Source organism: Rhineura floridana, chromosome 6 (genome assembly GCF_030035675.1).
Source record: "Rhineura floridana isolate rRhiFlo1 chromosome 6, rRhiFlo1.hap2, whole genome shotgun sequence".
In the NCBI taxonomy this organism is placed as follows: Eukaryota; Metazoa; Chordata; class Lepidosauria; order Squamata; family Rhineuridae; genus Rhineura; species Rhineura floridana.
The window spans coordinates 49,819,727-49,843,326 of record NC_084485.1 but is presented as its reverse complement, the minus strand read 5'-3'; the positions used below and the strand labels follow the sequence as shown (position 1 = coordinate 49,843,326).

General features: G+C 41.0%; 1 protein-coding gene across 2 annotated transcripts in view; it reads left to right on the top strand.

Moving 5' to 3' along the window:
• Nucleotides 1-514: 514 nt before the first annotated feature.
• The window catches only part of MMP24 (matrix metallopeptidase 24), a 73,477-nt gene continuing 50,391 nt past the window's right edge, over nucleotides 515-23,600 (top strand). The window contains exon 1 of one of the 2 annotated variants that reach the window (XM_061631768.1): nucleotides 515-874. In XM_061631768.1, the coding sequence (XP_061487752.1) occupies nucleotides 719-874 (156 nt within the window). In that variant the 5' untranslated portion in view covers nucleotides 515-718. The remainder of the gene's footprint in view (nucleotides 875-23,600) is intronic. The other variant, XM_061631769.1, reaches the window with a different exon arrangement.

Genomic DNA, 23,600 nt, shown 5'->3' with positions numbered 1-23,600 from the left:
TAAGCCCTATTAAGCACAGTGTCTTTAGATAAATTTATAAAAGGATTGGGACACACTTTAATTTGCATGTATAGATGGATATATAAATATGAAGCATAACAAAGCTGAAAAGTGTAACTGGTGGTGGATCATTTCAGGTTGAATAATCCACAATCGTAGGCTGTGTGTTGTATTATAATTAACGTCTGTATAGTTTATTGACCATTTGCAAGCACGACATCTACCGGTATCTGAGGCTACAGTCCTAATCCCATTTATTTGGGAGAAGGCACCATTGAGTTCAAAAAGGACTTACTTGTGAGTAGACATGGTTAGGATTGCGCTGTAATCTAACTTTTCAGACAATCGGAGTCAAGCTCTGTTGCTGATACTTTTTTCTGCTGCTGGAACGATCCCTGAGCCCTCTCAGCCTTTTTGTGCTGTTCTTTGCATCCCGTTTAGCCCAAACCTCCCCCGCCCCTCCTCAAGGGGCGCGGTGATTGCTATACATGTGTTCAACCATCATAAGCTTCTCGAAAAGGCCCCTCGGGTAGACCTGAAATGAAAACCTTTCCAGCCACACAGGAAAGAGACTAAGGCGGGTGGGGCGTGAATGTATGACAGATTACCTTAAGGAATTGAATGGGGTTGAATGGCATCGCATCCCCTTCCCACCTCTCTGGCCTAGCGCATGCGCGGTCGGCCAGGCCCTGCTCTCCCTGCCTGAGCAGGTGCAGGGATGGGCCCCGCTATGGAGCGGAGGCAGCGGGGATGCCGCGGAGCCCTAGCCTGGGGGTGCCGGCGCCTGCTCCTCCTCCTCAGCGCCCTGCTCTGCGCTTCTGGGGACACCAGCGACGGCCCGGTAGGGATGGGGAGCGGCGAGCCGCCAGCCTTGGTGGGTGCTGTGAGGGACAAATGCGCGGAACAAGGGGGCCGCCCGGAGTGTTTCTTTCCATCACTCGGGGGGGACCCCTGGCCGGGCGTCGCCCCCGCTCCCAGACCTGGGGCTAATAACCTGGGCGCCGCGCAGACGGCCCACTACCCTGCTGGGTCGCTTGGCTGAGGGGAGGTCAGGGTGAGTCATCCCTAGGGATGGGAGACGGAGCCATACCAGTTAGACGACTCCTGGCTGGCAGGCAGGCAGCAGGGAGGGGCTGGTTGAGATGTGCCCCCCGAGTTCTTCCCCTGGCACGGCGTTGTCTTAAATTAGATTAAGGTGGGGCAGGTCGTGGCGCCCCCAGTGCCTTGGCGGCGGCTATGTTTCTCCTTCCCCTCGTCCCTTAGAGGAAAGATTAGGTATCTCTAAGAAAGGCTGCTGTGGGAGATTTGTTTGGGTACCACCAGCCTGGATGGATGTAGGATGGCTGGCTTGGGTGTCCTCAGAGGCTAGGAGCAATGAATCTTAACAGGGAAGGGTCGAGCTGCTGTCTGTCTGTGGGAGACAAGTGGCGGCAGCGGGTGATTGTGGGGGTCAGGGGGGAATGCCATGGAGGGCGTTTGGGTGTTTAAGGGAAATAGAAAAGGTGAATTAGGGTGCTCTGATCTAATAGAAGTGAGCGCATGGTTCCCATCTCTCTCCAATTATATCAGCCAACTTTTGCTGGGGGACTCGAAAATATTATTTATTTTATATCGCTAATGGTGTGCTTGTCATTTTATGTGGAAAGGTCTGTATATATATTTGTGCTTACATATTATTGAATGGCATGTGTTGCTTTTATGGCAAGCAGCACATGCTTAGAAAAAGGAAGAAATATAGCGATGGCTTAGTATTAATTGCTGTGCTGTGTGATAACTGGTGGTGGTGCTGATATTTGTCCGTAATTATACTCCTTTATTGTCCTTTTTTGCTAGCTTTTATGGTATTGTTTGGGATATCTCTCAGTGTTAAGGGCTTTAATAAACAAAAAACATGGTGAAAATGCTATCAAATAGAACTGTTTATTACTTGAAGATTTGCATGGTTAATACACATTTTAGCATTCAGGAGCAGGATCACCACTTAAAAGTGGTGTGCAATTTTGCTTGCATAGATAATAACATTGAACTTTACTAACAATCCTGAATATACTGATTTTGAAGGGTCATGTTAATGAAGAGGGTGCCTTGTGTATGGGTAGGAAATAAGGACAATCCAATTAACTCTGTAGCTATAAAACCTCCACAGAGCAGCAACAGGCCAAGTAACCTGTGCATAAAACTTTTGATGTATAGCCATTGCTAGTCTGTTTCTTTACATTGACTTGTTACCAGTGGCAGCTGGTGAGATGCCCAAGGGATCTTGCAACTGGTGCTCAAACAGCAACCCCTCATGTCACATGTGAACCCACTCTTGAGACTGAGGTAGGTTTGGGGAAGAAGTTCAATTCAGTTCACATTCCAAAGCAAACCTACCTACTTGCACAGTTACCAAAACACAACCTTCCTTCAACATTCGCACTACTCTGTATACAGTATTGCAGTGCAGTCCTTCAGTCGAGTAATGTATACAAAAATGCTATACTATGGTAAAGTGGGCATAAAAATTATAGATTAGTGAAAATAACATACAAATTGCATTCATAAAAATTGTTTTGCAAATTGTAAGGAAAAAATGCCTTCAAAACTATGTATATTAGGGGAAATTTGCACAGAAATGCTGATGAATGTTCATAAGAACTTTTTTAAAAATTTACAAACTAATGTGGAGAATTGAAGATAGGAAAACAGAGAAAGTGAATTGACAGATTTGCCCATTCCTAGAATGAAAAGACTTTCTCGGGAAGTTTGTGAGATATAGGAGGACAGATTGTAATGGGTGCGCCCAACTGCTTAGGTATCCTAAAGTAGCTAAAATAAGTTCTAGCAATAAAAACAGTACTATGCCCAAATAGGGTTAAAAGAGAAAAAAGCAAATTTATATTGGGAATTGGGTCTGTCTGTGTGGGTGAATGCTCCTGTTATGAAAGTGTTTGCACAAATGACTTTCAATATACTCCAGCTCTGTGGCCCCAATCTAGAGAAAATTAGTCACACTCCGGTCCATTTAAACCCATGGGACAAGTTAATCACAGCTCATTTTAAGTGTGACTAATATTACAACCCTAAAGATGCTTCCTTAGAAGTAAACCCATTGAATTCGATAGGACTTATTAATGTAAATGTCTGTAGGATTGCAGCCTAACTCTCTGGATAGGATTCTATGAGCAGACACATTTCTATGGCATGTGTGCATCCCCAGTTCTGTGTGACAGTTGTGGATGCAATCCTGTCATTAACTATGTATGAATAAGTGTCCTTGAATTTAAAGAGGCTTGTTCCTGAGTAACTGGATGCAGGATTGCAATTGCAGGGAGATCCTATTTTACAGTGCAATCCTATACATGTGTATTCAGAAGTCAGTCCCACTTGAGTTCAATGGGATTTGCCCCTAGATTAATTGATATAGGATTACAGTCTGTAAACCGAACCCCACTTACCAGGGAGTAAACTCCGCTTAATTCATTCAAATACTAGAAAATGAACTGACATAATTTGCTAGTGTATTTTAGAAGGGATTGCTAGAACTCAATTTGACTATAGCAATATTTGAATGAGTAGTGGGGTCTGGAGCACTAAATTATATTCCCAATTGTGAGTGTGTCAGATCTTTCTCTGTCAAGGATCTGCATACACCCAGGCATAAGCTCATACTCTTATCTTTTAGAGGCACCATAGTTGTGTACATAAAGTGTAGAGAAATGTCACCCTCATAAGGAATAGAAATGAGAAGAAAATGCACTACAGGGAACATGGATGATATTTGACTAAGCCATACTCAGAGTAGACCCATTTAAATAAGTAAACTTAAGTTAGTCATAACAAAGTTAAGTCCATTGATTTCAGTAGGTCTGCTCAGAGTATTATATAGTTAGATACAACCTAATCTCCTGAGGAGCTTCCTAGGGTGATGGGAAAAAGGGAGAGGCTCTTGTTATAAGAACCATTTTTTAAAAGTCTGTTTTGATGCATGTTGAAATTTCATTAGTAAATTGGTTAATACTGGCCTAATGTGACCCCAGTTCTTCCAGCTCCACTGCATTTTCCATGAATTAGTTATTTTAATTGAGATGGCCTATGAATGTTATTAGTCAAGGAAAATATATTTTGTTCTTCCTGTATTCTGGGTTATAGAATGAATGATGGGCTGCAGTTGACAGGATAGGATGGATATCATATTAGGTTGCTAAATAGTGCAAGTTTTTTCACAATTTTGTTGTATTAGGCATGGCTTTATTTTCTTAGTTGTAATTATAGAGGAATTTTAAAGTTAAATTTTGGCTTAATTTTTTTTTTAGTTTGATAATTAGTTTACAGATGCATGAAATATTGGAGTATCAGTCCTTGGTGCTTTACTTTGTATTCACTTGTTAAGTACTGAAGTGCTACATTGTAGCCTTGAGCAACAGATCAATGAACACAAGGTGCCGCTGCTGTAAAGGGTAAAATTAAATAGCATGCAGTGGTTCTATCATTAGATAAACAGCCTTGAAATTGCTCTCTCCTTCCAGAATAATGCACTAGGGGATGTCATCTCAGGTTGGAAGAAGCTTAGTAGTTGCAAAGTAGCTTTCTACCATTTTTAAGGAAGACCTGTTTATATAAATCCTGCTAATTCCTCAGATGATATTTTGGCTAGAAGTTCATGTAAAATGTTGAAAAAGACACACAACCTAAAAGACAAATACAAATAACTAATTTAATATGTATATATTGCCATTTTTAGGGCATTTCCCTTTTTGCTTTGAGCCTTAATGCAGAACTGTTAATATTTATTCTAAAGTTACAGTGGGTTTTACATTTCTAGATATTTGTTGATAGTGGTTGTCTTTTGATACACAAATATATTCTTCCCTGCATAAAATAAAATAAAAAATAAAAAAACAAAATAAAATTACATAAAATAACATACAATGTAGGTAACTTTAAAGTTGACAACGAGGACATTGAACTTGTCAAGGATTATCAATGCCTCGGCACAGTTGTTAACCAAAATGGAGACAATAGTCAAGAAATCAGAAGAAGGCTAGGACTGGGGAGGACAGCTGTGAGAGAACTAGAAAAGGTCCTCAAATGCAAAGATGTATCACTGAACACTAAAGTCAGGATCATTCAGACCATGGTATTCCTGATCTCTATGTATGGATGTGAAAGTTGGACAGTGAAAAAGGCGGATAAGAGAAAAATCAACTCATTTGAAATGTGGTGTTGGAGGAGAGCTTTCCACATATCATGGACTGCGTAAAAGACAAATAATTGGGTGTTAGAACAAATTAAATCAGAACTATCACTAGAAGCTAAAATGATGAAACTGAGGTTATCATACTTTGGACACATTATGAGAAGACATGATTCATTAGAAAAGACAATTATGCTGGAAAAAACAGATGAACAGGGTGGTTTATAACAGATGGTATTGGAGGTCGCTGATTCATAGGGTCGCCACAAGTCGTGATTGACTTGAAGGCACATAACAACAACAAATGCTTCTTCCAACCTTTTTTTGATTCTCCAAAAGGATTACCTGAATTGACAGTCATTTAAGCTGGATGTTCACAATTGGTCTGCTACAATTTCAGTTTCATGGAGATTAATATCTCTTGCATGATATTTTAATTATGAGAAGACCAATGGATATCTGAAGGAAAGCTTCACTGAGTTCTAGAATGTGTGCCTCAAATTACTAACAGCCCAATCCTAACACTATCTGCATTAACAAACAATTTCTTTGGATGGAATATACTGACTGATGTGCCAGCATAATGTCACAAAAGCATCCAGAGTGATATGGTAGTGCAAATAATTCATCAGCCTACAAAATTCCTCTTTACCTTAACTGGCATTGGTGCAAATCTCCATTTGGCTTCTGGGAAGAATTATGGTGCAACTTTTGTTGGATGAGATACTGGTATTCAATGCTAGCACTACTCACAGTAGATCCATTGAAGTTAATAGGCATTACGAACTTAGGTTCATTCATTTCAGTGGGTCTACTCTGAATAGGACTTAGTTGAATTACAACCCATTGTCACTCAAGAGTTTGTTGTTGTTATATGCCTTCAAGTCAATTACGATTTATGGCAAATCTACTCCAAAGAATTGAGAGGAAACCCAGATCAGATTTAAGAAGTGTGTAGGGAAAGGACAGTGAGAGGAAGTTCTGTTGTGCAGCCAGAAGCCCTTACGCTAACAGAACTACTTCGGTGGATTGCATGCACCCTATGTTGTTTTGTATACCTTTAGGAAAAAGATTATTCATTGCATATATGAGAGAGAGAGAGAGAGAGAGAGTAGCATGATAAATGAGGCTGGAATCTGTGCTAATTTCTATCATATTGTTGTCTAATATAGATCTAAACTGGATACATCAATTGGAATATTTTTGACAGCTCACCAAAGACCTCCAGTAAACATATTCCCATTACGTAGTTGGGTGTGATTGGGTCCATGTGCTACCTTACCATGTGCTGTTGTTAGATCATAAATTTTGATACTGAATTCCTGTATTCTGTATCAATGGCAAAATACTTAAAACATTAGGCATTATTTGAGCAAGAAGTTATAGACAGATCCAGGCTGTGACAAAAACACTCGCCTGTTTCATATATAGCACTAAGCCATGGTTTGTTTAAGAAAGCATGAGTTAGCCACAAGCTGTCCTGCAGGTGATTAAACAAACCACAACTCATTTCTCCAAAGCTTGGTTTGTTGGGTTCAAGTCACAGTTAAAACAAACCAAGATTCATAAGTCAACAGCAAACCATGGCTTCAGACTGGATCGTTGGCAGTAAAAATCCATAGTTGAGCCACTGGGCAGGGTTTGCACATAATGCTAAGCCATGGTTTAATAAACCATGGCTTAACATTATGTGTGAGCCAGGCCAATATCACCTGGTCCCCCCCCCTTTGTTTATCCAACAGGAAGTTACGTGAGTTCTTATTCACATACAGAGATAACTCTAACATTAGAAAATAGATTTAATATAGCAGACTAAGAAATTAAACAGTTTGGAGGTTGAAGCTACAACAATTTAATTGAAGAAACATTTTTCCAGTGATAGCAATTGACTTTTTGATACCTTTTTCCATAGGGGTACATAAAATTCCATCTGTATCAGTTTTCCTGTATGAAGAAAAGGTTTCTAGAAAATATGTTTCTACCTCAGCCACCAACTATAGCTTTAATGTGCAATTACAGTGCAAAATTCAGTGATCTGTTTCAGCCAAGCTTTTGGATTCTCAATTATATTTTTCCCTGTTAACATTTTATCTGAGTACAATTCCCTGTAAGTTTTCAACAATATCAGTTATACAAATGATGCATTTGAATGTTTTAATTTCCCAGTTTATGGGAAGTCTATCAGATTAAGTGGCTAGCAGAAATTAACATTTTGCTTTGTGGGTATAAAGTCAAGCAACTCCCCTATGAGGAAGGGTTGCACCAACTGGAGCTTTTTCATTTAGTGAAAAGGCTAGTAAGAGGTGACATGATGGAAAATGGACTCCCTTCAAGTCGATCCCGACTTATGGCTATCCTATGAATAGGGTTTTCATTGTAAGAGGTATTCAGAGGGTGTTTACCATTGCCTCCCTCTGAGGCTACTCCTTCCCAGCTAGCTAGGGCCAGCTCAGTTTGCCACAGCTGCACATGCCCGCCCCTTCCTTGTCCGCAACTGCCAGATGGGGGGCAACTGGGCTCCTTGGGACTATGCAGCTTGCCCACAGCTGCACAGGTGGCAGGGCACATAACCCCTTAGCCACTCACTGTGGGGGTGATCTTTAGCTGGCCCTTGACACCCAGGAGACACGAGCAGGGATTTTCACACTCTGGACTCCCAGCCAGGCTCTCCTCCCCACTGTGCTATACCAGCTATCAGGTGACATGATAGAAGTGTGTAGAATTATGTATGGCATGGAGAATGTGAATAGACACAGGTGGTATCTAACCCCTTTGCAGTGTCATAAAATAAATTTACAATCATCACCGCTATGGGGAGAGGATGTGCAAAGACAGGCATATGGTACTATATGTGGTAGACATGTGATGTAATCCAGAAATTTTGAACTGACATATTTAGAGAGATAACATTAATTACTGGTCAAGAGGTTTGTTGCATGCCACAACTGGGCATAATTCTTAGTTCTCCAAAATAGTACAGGGAGTAACAAGACTTTAAAATATATTAAAACATTTTTTAAAACATCTATTTAAAAAAGCTTTAAAAACACCTTAAAAAGCAATTCCAACACAGATGCAGACTGGGATAAGGTGTCTACTTAAAAGGCTTGTTGAAAGAGAAAGGTCTTCAGTAGGCACCGAAAAGACAACAGAAATGGTGCCTGCCTAATATTTAAGGGGAAGGAATTCCAAAGAATAGGTGCCACTATACCAAAGGTCATAGAATCATAGAATAGTAGAGTTGGAAGGGGCCGATAAGGCCATCAAGTCCAACCCCCTGCGCAATGCAGGAATCCAAATCAAAGCACTCCTGACGGATGGCTGTCCAGCTGCCTCTTGAATGCCTCCAGTGTCAGAGAGCCCACTACCTCTCTAGGTAATTGATTCCATTGTCGTATGATGTGACGTCTTTCCCCTGGCACCACCTGTGACGCTCTCACTCGTGGCTACCAGCAGTCAGGATCGTTGAGTTTATTTTTACCTCTCTCCGCTCTAGCACAGATCTCAAAAGATCCCCCTGCTAGGCCACACTACCCAACACTCTGTGTATCCAGTATAGCCTCTAGACTGTGCCTTAGTCTCTTCCTGGCTATTTTGATACCTTGTGTCTGTGTTTAGGTAATTCCCAACCCCCCTGAAGCCTCTTGCCTATGAAGCTCACAGCTCTGGGTTCCTCTGTGGTACTGAATGCTGATACAATATCTCCTTTACCGCTGCCACCATTAGATACAATTTCTTCTTCAGCCTTGGTTACCCTGCTTTCCCCCCCGGTCTGTACACTTCAGCTAAGGAATCAGGCTTTAAGTAAACCAAGAAAATATTTATTGCTAACACTAGGAATAACAAGATTACTTATAGATTTTGTTGACAAGCGTATGGTTTCATATATGATTCTCTTATGTTCTTAATTCTTAATATATGCCTCAGAACTCCTAATCCAATCTCTCAACAGCCACCTTCTCTCTACAACAACCTTCAACACCCACCACCTTCAACCGACCCACCCCTCAAAAACTCCCCCCGACTCAACTGTCATCCTCTCATTTATACCTTCAGCCATTCAAACACACAGCCAATCATCATCCAGCATTCTACAGCCCATGTACTCCCCCTTCTCACTCACTCCTATAGTTTCCTATAATAAACCTGCACTTACCATATTTACATTACATTCACATACAGGAACATTACATATGGCTCTAACAGTTAGGACGTTTTTCCTGATGTTCAGTCGAAATCTGGCTTCCTGCAACTTGAGCACATTATTCTGTGCCCTGCACTCTGGAACGACCGAGAAGAGATCCTGGCCCTCCTCTATGTGACAACCTTTCATGTACTTGAAGAGTGCTATCATATCTCCCCTCAGTCTTCTCTTCCCCATGTTAAACATGCCCAGTTCTTTCAGTCTCTCCTCATATGGCTTTGTTTCTAGTCCCCTGATCATCCTTGTTGCCCTCCTCTGAACCTGTTCCAGTTTGTCTGCATCCCTCTTGAAGTGCGGAGACCAGAAATGGACGCAGTGTTCAAGATGAGGCCTTACTAGTGCTGAATAGAGGGGAACTAATACTTCATACGATTTGGAAACTATACTTCTGTTAATGCAGACTAATATAGCATTTGCCTTTTTTGCAGCCACATCACACAGTTGGCTCATATTCAGCTTGTGATCAATGACAATTCCAAGAACCTTCTCACATGTCGCATTGCTGAGCCAAGTATCCCTCATCTTATAACTGTGTATTTGGTTTCTTTTTCCTAAGTGTAGAACTTTGCATTTATCCCTGTTGAATTTCATTCTGTTGTTTTCAGCCCAGTGCTCCAGCCCATCAAGGTCCCTTTGAATTTTCTTTCTGTCTTCCACTATATTAGCTATGCTCCCCAATTTTGTATCATCTGCAAATTTGATAAGCATGCTCTGTACCTCCTCATCCAAGTCGTTAATAAAAATGTTGAAGAGCACAGGGCCCAGGACCAAGCCCTGTGGTACCCCACTCATTACTTCCACCCAGTTTGAAGAGGAACTGTTGATAAGCACTCATTGAGTACGATTCTGGAGCCAACTGTGGATCCACCTGATAGTTGTTCCATCCAGCCCACATTTAGCTAGCTTGCTAATCAGAATATCATGGGGCACTTTGTGAAAGCTTTGCTGAAGTCGAGGTATATTATGTCCACAGCATTCCCGCAGTCTACAAGGGAGGTTACCCTGTCAAAAAATGAGATAAGATTGGTTTGGCAGGATTTGTTCTTCATAAATCCATGTTGGCTCCTAGTAATCACTGCATTGTTTTCAAGGTACTTACAGATTGACTGCTTTATAATCTGCTCCAGAGTTTTTCCAGGGATTGATGTTAGGCTGACTGGTCTGTAGTTCCCCGGTTCCTCCTTTTTGCCTTTTTTGAAGATAGGGACAACATTAGCTCTCCTCCAGTCATCTGGCACTTCACCAGTCCTCCATGATTTCGCAAAGATAATAGAGAGTGGTTCTGAGAGTTCTTCAGCCAGTTCCTTCAATACTCTAGGATGCAGTTTATCGGGGCCTGCCAATTTGAACTTGTTCAAAGTGATTAGGTATTCCTTGACCATTTGTCTATCAATCTCAAGCTCCAATCCTGCCCCTTCTACTTCATGTTTCCCGGGAGGGTCACAGATCCTTTTTTGGGAGAAGATTGTGCCAAAGTAGGTCCACCCTATGTTGTGTGGAGCGGACCTCCTGATAAGATGGTGTCTGCAGGAAGCCTTCACCTGTAGAGCATAGTGAACAACTGCATATATAAGGCGTAAGATGATCTTTCAGGTATCCTGGTCCCAAGCTGTATAGGGCTTTGTACACCAAAACTAGAACCTTGAACTTGGCCTGGTAGCTAATGGGCAGCCAATGCAATTCTTTCAGGAGTGGGGTGACATGTTTGCAATACCCTGCCCCAGTGAGCAGTTGTGCCACCGTATTTTGCACCAGTTGCAGCTTCCGGACCAACATCAAGGGCAGCCCCACTTACAGTACATTACAGTAATCCAGCCTGGAGGTTACCAGTGCATGGACAACAGTGGTGAGGCTATCCCGGCTCAGAATCAGCTGCAGCTGTCTCACCTTGGCCTCTAGCAACAAAGATGGATCCAGGAGCACCACCACACTATGAACCTGCTCTTTCAAAGGGAGTACGACCCCACCCAAAGCAGGCAACTGATCAATTATCTGAACTTGGGAACCACCAACCCACAGTGCCTCCATCTTGCTAGGATTCAGACTGTTTATTGGCCCTCATCCAGCCCACCGCTGAGTCCAGGCACCAGTCCAGGGCTTGCATGGCCTCTCCCAATTCAGATGTTACAGAGCAATAGAGATAGGTGTCATCAGTGTACTGCTGACACATCATCCCAAATCTCCTGATAACTGCTCCCAAGGGCTTCATATAGATGTTAAACAGCATTGGGGATAAGATGCTACCCTGCAGCACCCCACAGCACAACTGCCAGGGAACCAAAAGACAATCACCCAATGCTGTTCTTTGAAAATTACCCTGTAGATAGGCACTGTTTTTACAATACTCATCTCACCAATTGGAATGGGTCAAGATAATCTGTTTCATCCAATAGTACTTGCAATTGCTGCACCACAACTCTCTCGATCACCTTCCCTAAAAAGGGGGTATTTGCGACCAGGCAGTAATTGTCACAAACCAATGGGCCCACGGTGGACTTTTTCAAGAGCGGTCAGATCAGAGCTCCTTTATCTGGCTTTTAGCTTTTATCTGGCTATTTTATGGGCTTTATCTCATAAGCTAATGGTTCAAGAGCCACATAGTTATACATGTAAGCATTCATCTAATAAAAGTCTTATACCCTTCTTATTTGTACAAACAGCCTTATACATTTCATTTGCTTACAAATAATACTCTTTGGGCTCTTCCAAAGGGTCTATAATTTTACATAATATTCTCTTTTGGCCTCAGCTAAAGAGTCAGAAAACTGAATCTACACCACACACGGGGATATATATATATTTCTTATAATCTTTGCAGTGTTAAATACCTGCCAAACGTTTTGCTTAATTGGCCTCAGTAATTTTTGGTGCTGTCACTAGGACTGTCCTTTTCAGTGTTGTCTGAAGGACTGGCTTCGTAATCTTATCTTCAGCCTCTTGGCAATCTTTGCTTCAGCAGTCTTCATCACAGTCACTAGGACTGGAGGTATAAAATTTCCATACATTTTGAAGCCATGAAAAAAATAGTTTTTTGGAAAAATTGAAAAAATGCAATATTAGCACCTCTTACAGATTTAAAGTCACTTTGTTACTTCAGAAACATCAAATGTAATTATGTACAAGTTGGTTTAGCATAAAATTATCACATTTGGTATATTAAAAGTAGATTTTAATCAAATAATTATTACAAATTGAATTTACTTCTTTAAATTTTTACTTTTTTTGGTAACAAATGGATCTACAAGATCCTGAACTGTAAGGAACACCTGAACTGTAAAGAACCTCTTTTGTTTTCCCAGTTTATGAGGAGCAGGCAAAAAACAATTAAAAAAACAGAAGAAACCATCAACATTAATAACAAAGAAAATTATTTATGTCTCCGCTAGTCCTCCACAGTGTCAAGCAGACATAAAGCATCCATTCCCATAAAAGGAACCAAGAAAAAGGGGGGACCAAGATTCAATGAAACATTTTATTCATCATGCTAAAATAAAATATTCTGTAATCCATTTTTTCTTCATTTTTTTAATTTTTCCAATTTTTTGGAAAGAACAAAAAAGGCTTTGGGAAAACCCCAGTTTTTTTCTGAATTTTTCTAGGTTTTTTCCAGGCTTTTTCCAGGCCTTCACATCTCTAACTAGGACTGACCTCAAACAGCTCCATTTTGTCTCTTGTATAGGCAATGCTCAAGGCTGCACACAAGTTGGGGGCTTCCTCAAAGCTGGTTCCTGTCAACATTTAGACTCTAAAGGTGACAATGCTACAGGCTGTAGACTCTCAGAAGCTCAAAGCTTTTGCATACCATCTTTCCCTGAAAGCTCCACACAAATGCTTATCTTTCCTCTTCCGAGACCTTCTGACAGCTGTTGTCAGAGAGGTAGGTCTTCAGATAGGGGAGGAGAGAGTGAAAAGCGAAAGAAATTTAACTCCTACAGCAGCTAGGCAGCTTGTACTCTACGTGGTGTTTTTTTCAATACAAAATCTCGTCTCTCAACTTTTATACATTTTATTTAATGTTGAAGAACTCGAGAGGCCCCAAAAGAAGAAAAATGAAAGGCTGCCTTTAACACTGAGATGATGATGTCTGTTATTAGTATGCTGCCAAAGCTTATTGTGGCTGCATGTGGGTGTTGTTGTTTTATTGTTTTGTTTTTATAGCATGATTTTTATTTTTGTGTTTAACATTGTTGTACGTCACTTGGAGACCTTTGGGTAACAAGCAACTAATTAATAATAATAGTAATCTATGTAGAATGCCCAACTGCCTCGAAGGCAAGGCCAGCCTGCAGAACTCCCACTTAATCTGCCACTACCTCTGCTGTAACCCTGTGTGGATTAATTTTCTAGCTGAAAGGGGGCAACATACCACTCAGAGTTCAGCCTGGTTTCTCTTGTCTCCTAGTCCTGCCTAGTAATTGCTTTAAGTGCTTTTTATTTTGACTCTCTTATTCACTTACTTTAACAGAAAAATGTGAAGAGAGAAGCTAAGTTTTAAAGCTAGAATTAAAAGTTCGGGGGAAAGTGTCACACTAAAATGGCACTTACCAGGAAAGCTGTGTGTCTTTAAAAATAAACACTGAGTGCTAAACGCTCAGTTGTGCTATTGCACAAATATTTAAATAATTTTAAAAATAGGCAGAAGTGCATTTTAGTGCAAATTAAATGATTGTTTTTTGGTTTTTTTAATGAACACCCTGACAAAATGGCACCCATTTGGAAGATAATAGTAAAGGTGTGCCAGGAATGGGGAATCTAGATCGTACTAGATCACAACTTCCATCTTCCATGACCATTGGACATGCCGGCTGGGGCTCATCGGAGTTGGGAGTCCCACAAAATCTTTTATGTCTAAAGGTTCCTTATCTTCAGATTAGGGTTGCCAGGTCAAAAGCAACCCAAAACCTGAGATTTGAGGGGCGGGCCCTAGCAATGTCATTAAGCATGATACATTAAGCATCAATCACAGTTGCTTGCAGCATACAATTAAAAAAATCTGATTGGAAATTAAGATAGAAATCTTAGCTAAAAGATGGAACCTGGGTAGCGAACATTTAATCTAGCCTACTTGCTTTCAGCAAGAAGGGTTAAGTGCCTTCAGGCCAGGCCAGTCATCAGAAGGTCACTGTTGGGAGAAAGAAGCTTAGTGTTGCGGAGATGTTAGATGGGAGCTTTGGGGAGTAAAGATGGATGCTCCTGAAGGCTGCAATTCTAAACACACTTACTAAGGGATTGAGCCCCATAGAACTCAACAAGACTGACTTCTAGTAGATATAGTTGGATTGTGCTGTTGGTAAAGCTTGACTAGGGATCCTCTGCAAAGACACCCATATCCAAGCAGGGTTGGCAACCCCCTGCCTGGAATGCCCTGCCCTTATCTTTTAATGTGGCTGCTCCAAACTTCTTTACAGATTTGACCCTTCACTTCAGAAAGAGGTCTGAGAAATGAGTAAGAGTAAGAAGTATCTTTTAAAATTGTTCTTTTCAATTCACTCTTGAATGCACATCATGCCTAGGGCAGATCCACACCATTCATTTAAAGCACATTCAACACCCATTTGAAGCACATGAATCCCACCACAGAATCATAGGAACTGCAGTTTGTTAAGTTTGTTTGGTGAGAACTATAACTGTGAGGGGGAAACGACACTTCCCAGGATTCTTTAGGGGGCATCGTGCGCTTTAAATGCAAGTTGGATGTGCTTTAAACGTATTGTGTGAATCCACTTAATAAATTTTGCCTGCATGTAAATTGTTTTAATTAATTTTTCAAAATGGAAATGAGCTATAAACTGTAGTGGGTGACCATGGGCTACTCACCATCTCTCAGCCTATCTGCCCCTCGGGATGAAAATAATGGAGAACCATGACCACCCCAAAGCATACTTAAAATGTAGAGGAATTGTTGTACAACCATAGTGTGAAATCGGATACTTATTGGGACACAGCATGACAAAATATTTATATAAGCATGACTATAAAATATGTTTATTATTTATACAACCTGTAAAGATATTTATAGTGCAATCCTATCTTGGTTTACTTAGAAGCAAGTCCCAATGTATTCAATGGGGCTTACTTAACCAGGGAATACTGTACCCTGAAGTGATAAGGAACTTGTTCTTTTAACAAGCCTTTTAAGTTGAGACCTTATCCCATTCTGTGTCTGTGTTAGAATTGCTTTTTAATATGTTTTTAAACCTTTTCTTTAAAAAAATGTTTTTAAAGCTTTTAAAACTGTTTTTAAAGATGTTTTGTTTTAATATATTTTAAAGTCTGTTTTTATGATTTTTAAAGTGTTTTTAAGGGACGGTGTAAAAGCCGGAACGGAACACAACAGGCCAGAACGGGCCCTTTATAAAAGAAATTGATGCCAAAAACACTGGGATATGTTAGAGACACTTGAGAACAACATTTAGGAACAAAAACCTTTCCGATAGGATTTTTATTAACCCTTTAACAACCAAAATGCCCTCCGGAATGGAATGAAACAGCCCGGAACGGGGACTTCCCAGCGAGCCAGACCTCCCAAATTCACCAGTCCCACATGACTACGTGGGATGCATGCAATAAGACACAAAACGTCCACGAAAACCACGTTCCGATACCCGTTCCAGGCTATAATAGACTTTTACATAAAACAGCCCGGAACGGCAACTTTCCAGCGAGCCAGACCTCCCAAATTCACCAGTCCCACATGTCTACATGGGATTCATGCAATAAGAAAAAAATGTCCACAAAAACCACGTTCCGATACCTGTTCCGGGCTATAATACGCTTTTACGTAAAACAGCCCAGAACGGGGACTTCCCAGCGAGCCAGACCTCCCAAATTCACCAGTCCCACATGACTACATGGGATTAATGCAATAAGACACAAAACGTCCACAAAAACCACATTCCGATACCCGTTCCAGGCTATAATACGCTTTTACGTAAAACAGCCCGGAACGGCGACTTCCCAGCGAGCCAGACCTACCAAATTCACCAGTCCCACATGACTACATGGGATTCATGCAATAAGACACAAAATGTCCACAAAACCCACATTCCGATACCCGTTCCAGGCTATAATACGCTTTTACGTAAAACAGCCCAGAACGGCGACTTCCCAATGAGCCAGACCTACCAAATTCACCAACTACACATGTTGCTGCCTCTCCTTTTGTTGGGAAATGGGAGATGACACAGGATGACCCAGGAACCTCTGGGGTGATCAGCAATACCCTTTCTTGCTGTTTGTAGGTCCACTAAGCACCACTATTGGTGCTGCTACCAGGTTGTGAATGGCTGGTGAATTGGGGAGAGAGAGAAAAAAAGAGATTGGAGGGGCAAGTCGGCTGGATTTTACTCATGGCTTTTCTGCTGTAGGTAATGAGAGAAGACACTACTTGCTGCCACTGAGCCACCTCCACAGTATAAATATAGTGTACCTGGGCTGCTGCCTTTTTGGTCTGAAAAAAGAAGGGATCATCCTGTCTCTGCAGAGACCAGCAGATCTTATAGTGCCCCTCGTGGGAAGAAGAGTAAACTGCAGCTATTCTCTAGCACCAAAAGCTATCTGTAGTTGCATTCAATACTAGTATAGCTTACTACAAAAACCTTGCTAGGAAAGAAAAACAACAATGTACTATATTGTTTTCACACACATACCTCATTAATCATTACTAGAGCTGCCAACTAAGTAATAATATTTATTGGAGCAATTTGTTTTGCAGTTAAATTTGCATACTATCAACATTTCATTCCGGATGTTTTGTGTAGATGACTATATAATTTATAAATAAACACTACCGCTCATTGGAATGAAAGGTCATCTTTAATATATATTACAGGAACATAAGAGAATCAAAGTATTCACAAAAATACAGAAGTGTGCCCTTAACTTTCAGCAGTACCAATTTAAATTTGACATCAAATGAAATTTGTCTCTGTTGTTAAATTAACTGAAGTTATATTTGGCTATATACCATTGAAAACAATTGGAGCGCATAGCACAAATCTTTGCTTGTGTGTATGCAAGTGAAAGTGATTGCTGTGAAAGCTTGTGGCCCAGAGCATTGACTCATACAATTATGCATGACTGGTGCATTTGATTGACTTGACTGGTTCAGATGTTGTTCTGGGCTCTGTTCAGAAAGATGTATTATTGCATGGAACGTGACTTATGTGGAAGTTTTGTGTCTTATTGCATGCATCCCATGTAGTCATGTGGGAGTGGTGAATTTGGGAGGTCTGGCTCATTGGGAAGTAGCTGTTCCAGGCTGTTTCACGTAAAAGTGTATTATAGCCCGGAACAGGTATTGGAACGTGGTTTTCGTGGATGTTTTGTGTCTTATTGCATGAATCCCATGTAGTCATGTGGGACTGGTGAATTTGGGAGGTCTGGCTCGCTGGGAAGTCCCCGTTCCGGGCTGTTTCATTCCGTTCCGGAGGGCATTTTGGTTGTTAAAAGGTTAATAAAAATCTTATCAGAATGGTTTTTGTTCCTAAATGTTGTTCTCAAGTGTCTCTAGCACATCCCAGTGTTTTTGGCATCAATTTCTTTTATAAAGGGCCCGTTCCGGCCTGTTCCGTTCCATTCCGGCTTTTACACAGTCCCTGTTTTTAGTGCTTTTGTTTGCTGCCCTGAGCTCCTACTGGGAGGAAGGGCGGGATATAAATGAAAGAAAAAATAAATAAAAATAAATAAACTTTATTCACTCAACCCAAAATTCAGTATCATGCCACTTTAAGCTGTTTTACAACTGTTTATACTTGTTTTATGGTTACTGATTTTTAAAGTGATTTATTTCTTATTGTGAGCTGCCTTGGTTTCTAATCACCAACCCTACCTCACAGGGTTTTTGGAAAGGACACACACACACAGAGTGGTGTAAAAATACACCCCATATAATCCTAACCATGTCTACTCAAAAGTAAGTCCTAATGGAGTATTGGTTTAAATAGTTTCATATTTCATAGCCCAGGGTCTGACTCTTGCACAGAAGAGAAAAAAAACTTTAAGCCATATTACTTACACAAACTGCAAAATCTGAAAGCCTCCATTTTCTGACGTTGAAATTAAGTTTAGGCATGCCTGGATCAAGAAGTCACAACCTGGCTTCATTTATTAGCTACAATCCTGAAAGGGCAGGGTTAGAGCCAGAACTTGAACCAGTTACTTTTTTAAACTACAACTCCCATCAGCCCCAGCCAGCATGGCCACTGGATTGGGCTGATGGGAGTTGTAGTTAGAGCTAGGAGCTGTTCTAAACATCTGTAAAACAGATTTAACAGTCGCGTGGGGGGTGTTGACGTTTTGGTGTATATCTTGGGAACCAGACCACCTAGAAACTTAATTTTTTTAAAAAATGAAGCTGAGAGTCCGGAGATTAAGGGGTGCTAGCCGGAGAGCCAGAGGGGCCCCCAAAAATGAGAGACTCCGGCCGAAAACCAGAGACCTGGTAACCCTACTTCAGATGTCGATGCATAGGAATAGACTCACATGCTTGATAGATCACTGAACACATCAAAACTAGGCCCAGGGGGAAAACCAGAAAAATTAAGGGGAATTTTTTTCAAACTCCCTTCCCTTATGAAGTATTTATTTTAAAATGGTTGATAAAATGTTTAAGACAAGATGTTCATGTATTTACTCTCCCAAAATGGTTCTATAAACTATGTAACAGGAAGCATTTTGGGATTCTGCCAAACATAGCCCTCCTGTAACATGGTGGCGAGCCTTTGCACCACACAGCTGACTCCTCTTGCTTCTTGTCTACTTCAGATTCCTCCATCTTCTGCAGCATGTGAAAGAAACTGCTCTGTTTGGAAATACATCAAATCAAGAAATGAACTGTCATGTGAAAGGGTAGTACAGGGAAGGGGAACCTTTGGTCATCCCAGTGTTGTTGGATTACAACTCCCATCAGCCTTGATACAACTGGCTAGCTGATAGTTCTGCCTTTTTATAAATGACTTCATTTTCAAGAATACAAAGTAAGGATCAAAGAAAAATAAAACAAAAAGAAAATACAACAACAAGAGGAGCTGAGTGAACAAGCACCTCTGCCTTGAAAACAAGGATATTGTGGTACAGGATTACTACCACTAAGCAGCTCTGAAGAGCACAATAGCTCAAGCGCTTTCATGTGCTCTAGAGAGACACTCTTGGTAGTGCTGTACACTCATGAGATTTGTCTTAGGTCCACCAAGACCAGGGCTTTTAGAGTGGCAATTTCTACCCTTTGGAATGTGTTTGCAATGAACATCAGGCAGGCACCTACAGTATTGCATATGGGCACCTGTTTAATACTTATCTGTTCACCCAGGCTTTCCTTGAGGGATGATCCATCTAAGTTGCTGTACTTATCTGATCTATTGACCTATGCTGTATTCTGCAATGATGGTGGTATAGAAATTATTGCAAAATCTAAGCAGTCATCCCAGCCTTTCATGTGGATCCTATGGCTTGGATGCAAGTCAATGCTGTGACACATTATGCATTAAAAGTGGTTTAATCTTGCTTTATTACACCAAAGTCTCAAAGTGACTAACATAAATTCATACGACAAAATATGTAAAAAATATATCAATTAAAAGCAGCACAGGAGTATCAACCAGGATAAAACCAGAACTGTCTGGGTGAATAAAAAGTTGCACACGGTGACAGAAAGGTGTCAGACCTGGCACAGAACAAGCCTGGCCCTGTAGAGATAGTTCAAAATTGTCTCCTCAGGACACCACCACTGAAAAGGTCCCCTCATGTGTCTGCATCAACTTAACTTAGAAGTCTCCAAGGTATATCTTAATAATCGAGCACAGCGGCGTCACTAGCGGGAGTGCGGGGGGGTGTGGACCTCCAGTGCACGCCCTCCCAGGGGCATGGACGAGGTGGCTGGGCACGCGTGCGCGTGCACTCGATGCCAGCCACCCCGTCCATGCCGCTGGGAGGGCGCGCGCCGGAGGGACACCCAGCCGGAGAAGGCCTGGGAACACCGGTGCGCCTCCCTCACCCCGCCGACGCTGCTCCCAGTCTTGCCCGCCTGCCTGCCTCTGAGGAGGAGTTGGAGCAGTGGGCAATGGCACAGGGCGGGGCAGCTCTGGGTGTCACCCCCCTCATGGTGACACCCGGGTGCGGGCCGCACCCTCCGCACCCTGGTAGTGACGCCCCTGATCAAGCAGGTTATTGAGGAAAGAGGTAGTCCTTAAAATAAACTGGTTCCAAGCTGTTCAGGGTTTTAAGGGTATATGCAGTACATTGAACTGGGCTCAGAAACCAGGAGTCAGCGTAGTTTTTAGAAAGACGTAGTTGATATTTCAGTTTTGAGCAACAGTTTTATACTGTGTTTTTCATTGTATTTGCTATCTAAAATTGATAAAAACAGTTTAAATCACTTAAAGGGGTTAACTTTATTATTTCTTTGAAAAATCAGGTTGATTTACTGTTGAACACACATTAAAGGGGAGAGTGTGAATAGCTCTTGTCTGTCTTTCAGTTTAAAGCCAATTAATTTTCTAAATACGTACAGTTAGGTGAGCAAGCCATATAACTGAACCAGGTATTCAACTGTGGTTCCTTCTGACTTATAGGATGGCTTGGCTCAAACCATCATAGTTCTGTTTTGTTTCAAGAGCCTGTGTTGAGGCATTTCAGTTTTGGATTACTTTAAACTGAACTGAACTATCTTGAAATGTTTTTCATCAGTACCTGCAAATATAAAATAATTTTGCAAACCACTAATGAGAAACCCACACCTACCTACTGAAAATTAGTGATTGTGTATCCACCATATTTAATTTTTAATCTGGGTTGTTACGGCACAGTAATTCCTATATGTGTCTAACTTTGTTTAACTTGGATTTCACCAACTCTGTCTGATATGTTTTCATTATCATCTGCCATTTTTGTCCTGTACTAGTGTCCTTCGTTGTTGTTGTTATGTGCCTTCAAGTCGATTACGACTTATGGCGACCGTATGAATCAATGACCTCCAATAGCATCTGTCATGGACCACCCTGTTCAGATTTCGTAAGTTCAGGTCTGTGGCTCCCTTTATGGAATCAATCCATCACACCTCCTTCATCTTCGTCCAATCCTGCTTTTTGTATGATATGTTCTGCGTATAGATTAAACAAATAGGGTGATAAAATACAACCCTGTCTCACACCCTTTCCAATTGGGAACCAATCGATTTCTCCATATTCTGTCCTTACAGTAGCCTCTTGTCCAGAGTATAGGTTGCACATCAGGACAATCAGATGCTTTGGCACCCCCATTTTTTGTGCTTTCCTCTTTAACTTTCATCAGCATTTGTTTCAAATCATTATTGGTTTCTGCTAGTATCGTCTGCATATCTTAAATTATTGATGTTACTCCCTCCAATTTTCACACCTTGTTCATCTTGGTCCAATCCTGCTTTCCGTATGATATGTTCTGCGTATAGATTAAACAAATAGGGTGATAAAATACACCCCTGTCTCACATCCTTTCTGATTGGCAACGTCGGTTTCTCCATATTCTGTCCTTACAGCAGCCTCTTGTCCAGAGTATAAGTTGTGCATCAGGACAACCAGATGTTGTGGCACCCCCATTTCTTTTAAAGCATTCCATCGTTTTTCATGATCTACACAGTCAAAGGCTTTGCTGTAATCTGTAAAGCACAGGGTGATTTTCTTCTGAAATTCCTTGGTCCGTTCCATTATATCCAACGTATGTTTGCAATTGGATCTCTGGTGCCTCTTCCCTTTCTAAATCCAGCTTGGACATCTGGTATTTCTCGCTCCATATATGGTAAGAGCCTTTGTTTGTAGAATCTTGAGCATTACTTTACTTGCATGGGATATTAAGGAAATAGTTCGATAATTACTGCATTCCCTGGGATCCCCTTTCTTTGGAATTGGGATATATATTGAATGCTTCCAGTCTGTGGGCGATTGTTTAGTTTTCCATATTTCTTGAGAAATTTTTGTCAAAATTTGGACAGATTCAGTCTCAGTAGCTTGTAGCAACTCTATTGGTATGCCATCTGTTCCTGGTGATTTGTTTCTTCCAAATATTTTAAGAGCAGTTTTTACCTCGCATTCTAAAATTTCTGGTTCTTCATCATACGGTTCCCCATGAATGAATCTGTCATCCTTGCATCTGTTTCATAGAGTTCTTCAGTGTATTGCTTCCATCTTCCTTTTATTTCATCTCAGTCAGTGTATTCCCCTGATGATTATTCAACATCCCTCCTCTTGGTTTAAATTTCCCTTTCATTTCTCTAATATTTTGGAATAGGGCTCTTGTTTTTCCCTTTTTGTTGTCCTCTTCTATATCTATACAAGAACTATTGTAATAGTTTTCTTTGTCCCTATGTACTAGTTGTTGTATGGTTGCATTTAGGGTTCTGACCGTGTTTCTACCTCCTTTTGCTTTTGCTTTCCTTCTCTCTTTAACCATTTTAAGAGTTTCTTCAGTCATCCATTGAGGTCTTTCTCTCTTTTTAACTAGAGGTATTGTCTTTTTGCATTCTTCCCTGATAATGTCTCTGACTTCATTCCATAGTTCTTCTGACTCTCTCTCAACTAAATTTAAAGGCTCAAATTATTTTCTTATTTTATCTTTATATTCTTCTGGGATGTTATTTAAATTGTGTTTTGGCATTATGATTGCTTTATTGTTCTTCTTTAGCTTTACTCTGAATTTTTATATGACCAGTTCATGATTTGCACCACAGTCTGCTCCTGGTCTTGTTTTCACAGAAAGTATGGAACTTCTCCATCTTCTGCTACCAATTATATAATAAATGTGATTCCTATATTGACCATTTGGTGATGTCCACGTGTACAGTCTTCTTTTCGGTTGTTTGAAAAATGTGTTCGCAAGAAACAAATTATTGGCTTCACAGAATTCAATAAGTCTTTCTCGTGCTTCATTTCTGTCTCCTAAGCCCCATTTCCCCACAATTCCTAGTTCTTCTCTGTTCCCTACCTTTGCATTCCAGTCCCCCATGATTATCAGCACATCTTGTTTTGGTGTGTGATCAATTTCCTCCTGTACCTCCGTGTAAAATCTCTCCAATTCCATTTCTTCTGCATTTGCCATTGGAGCGTAGACTTGGATGATGCTTATGTTAATAGGTTTCCCATTTAATGTGATTGATATCACTCTCTCAGACCTTGCATGGTAGCTTCTAATTGCTTTTGCTACATCACTTCTCACTATGAAAGCAACCCCGTTTCTTCTTGATTTCTCATT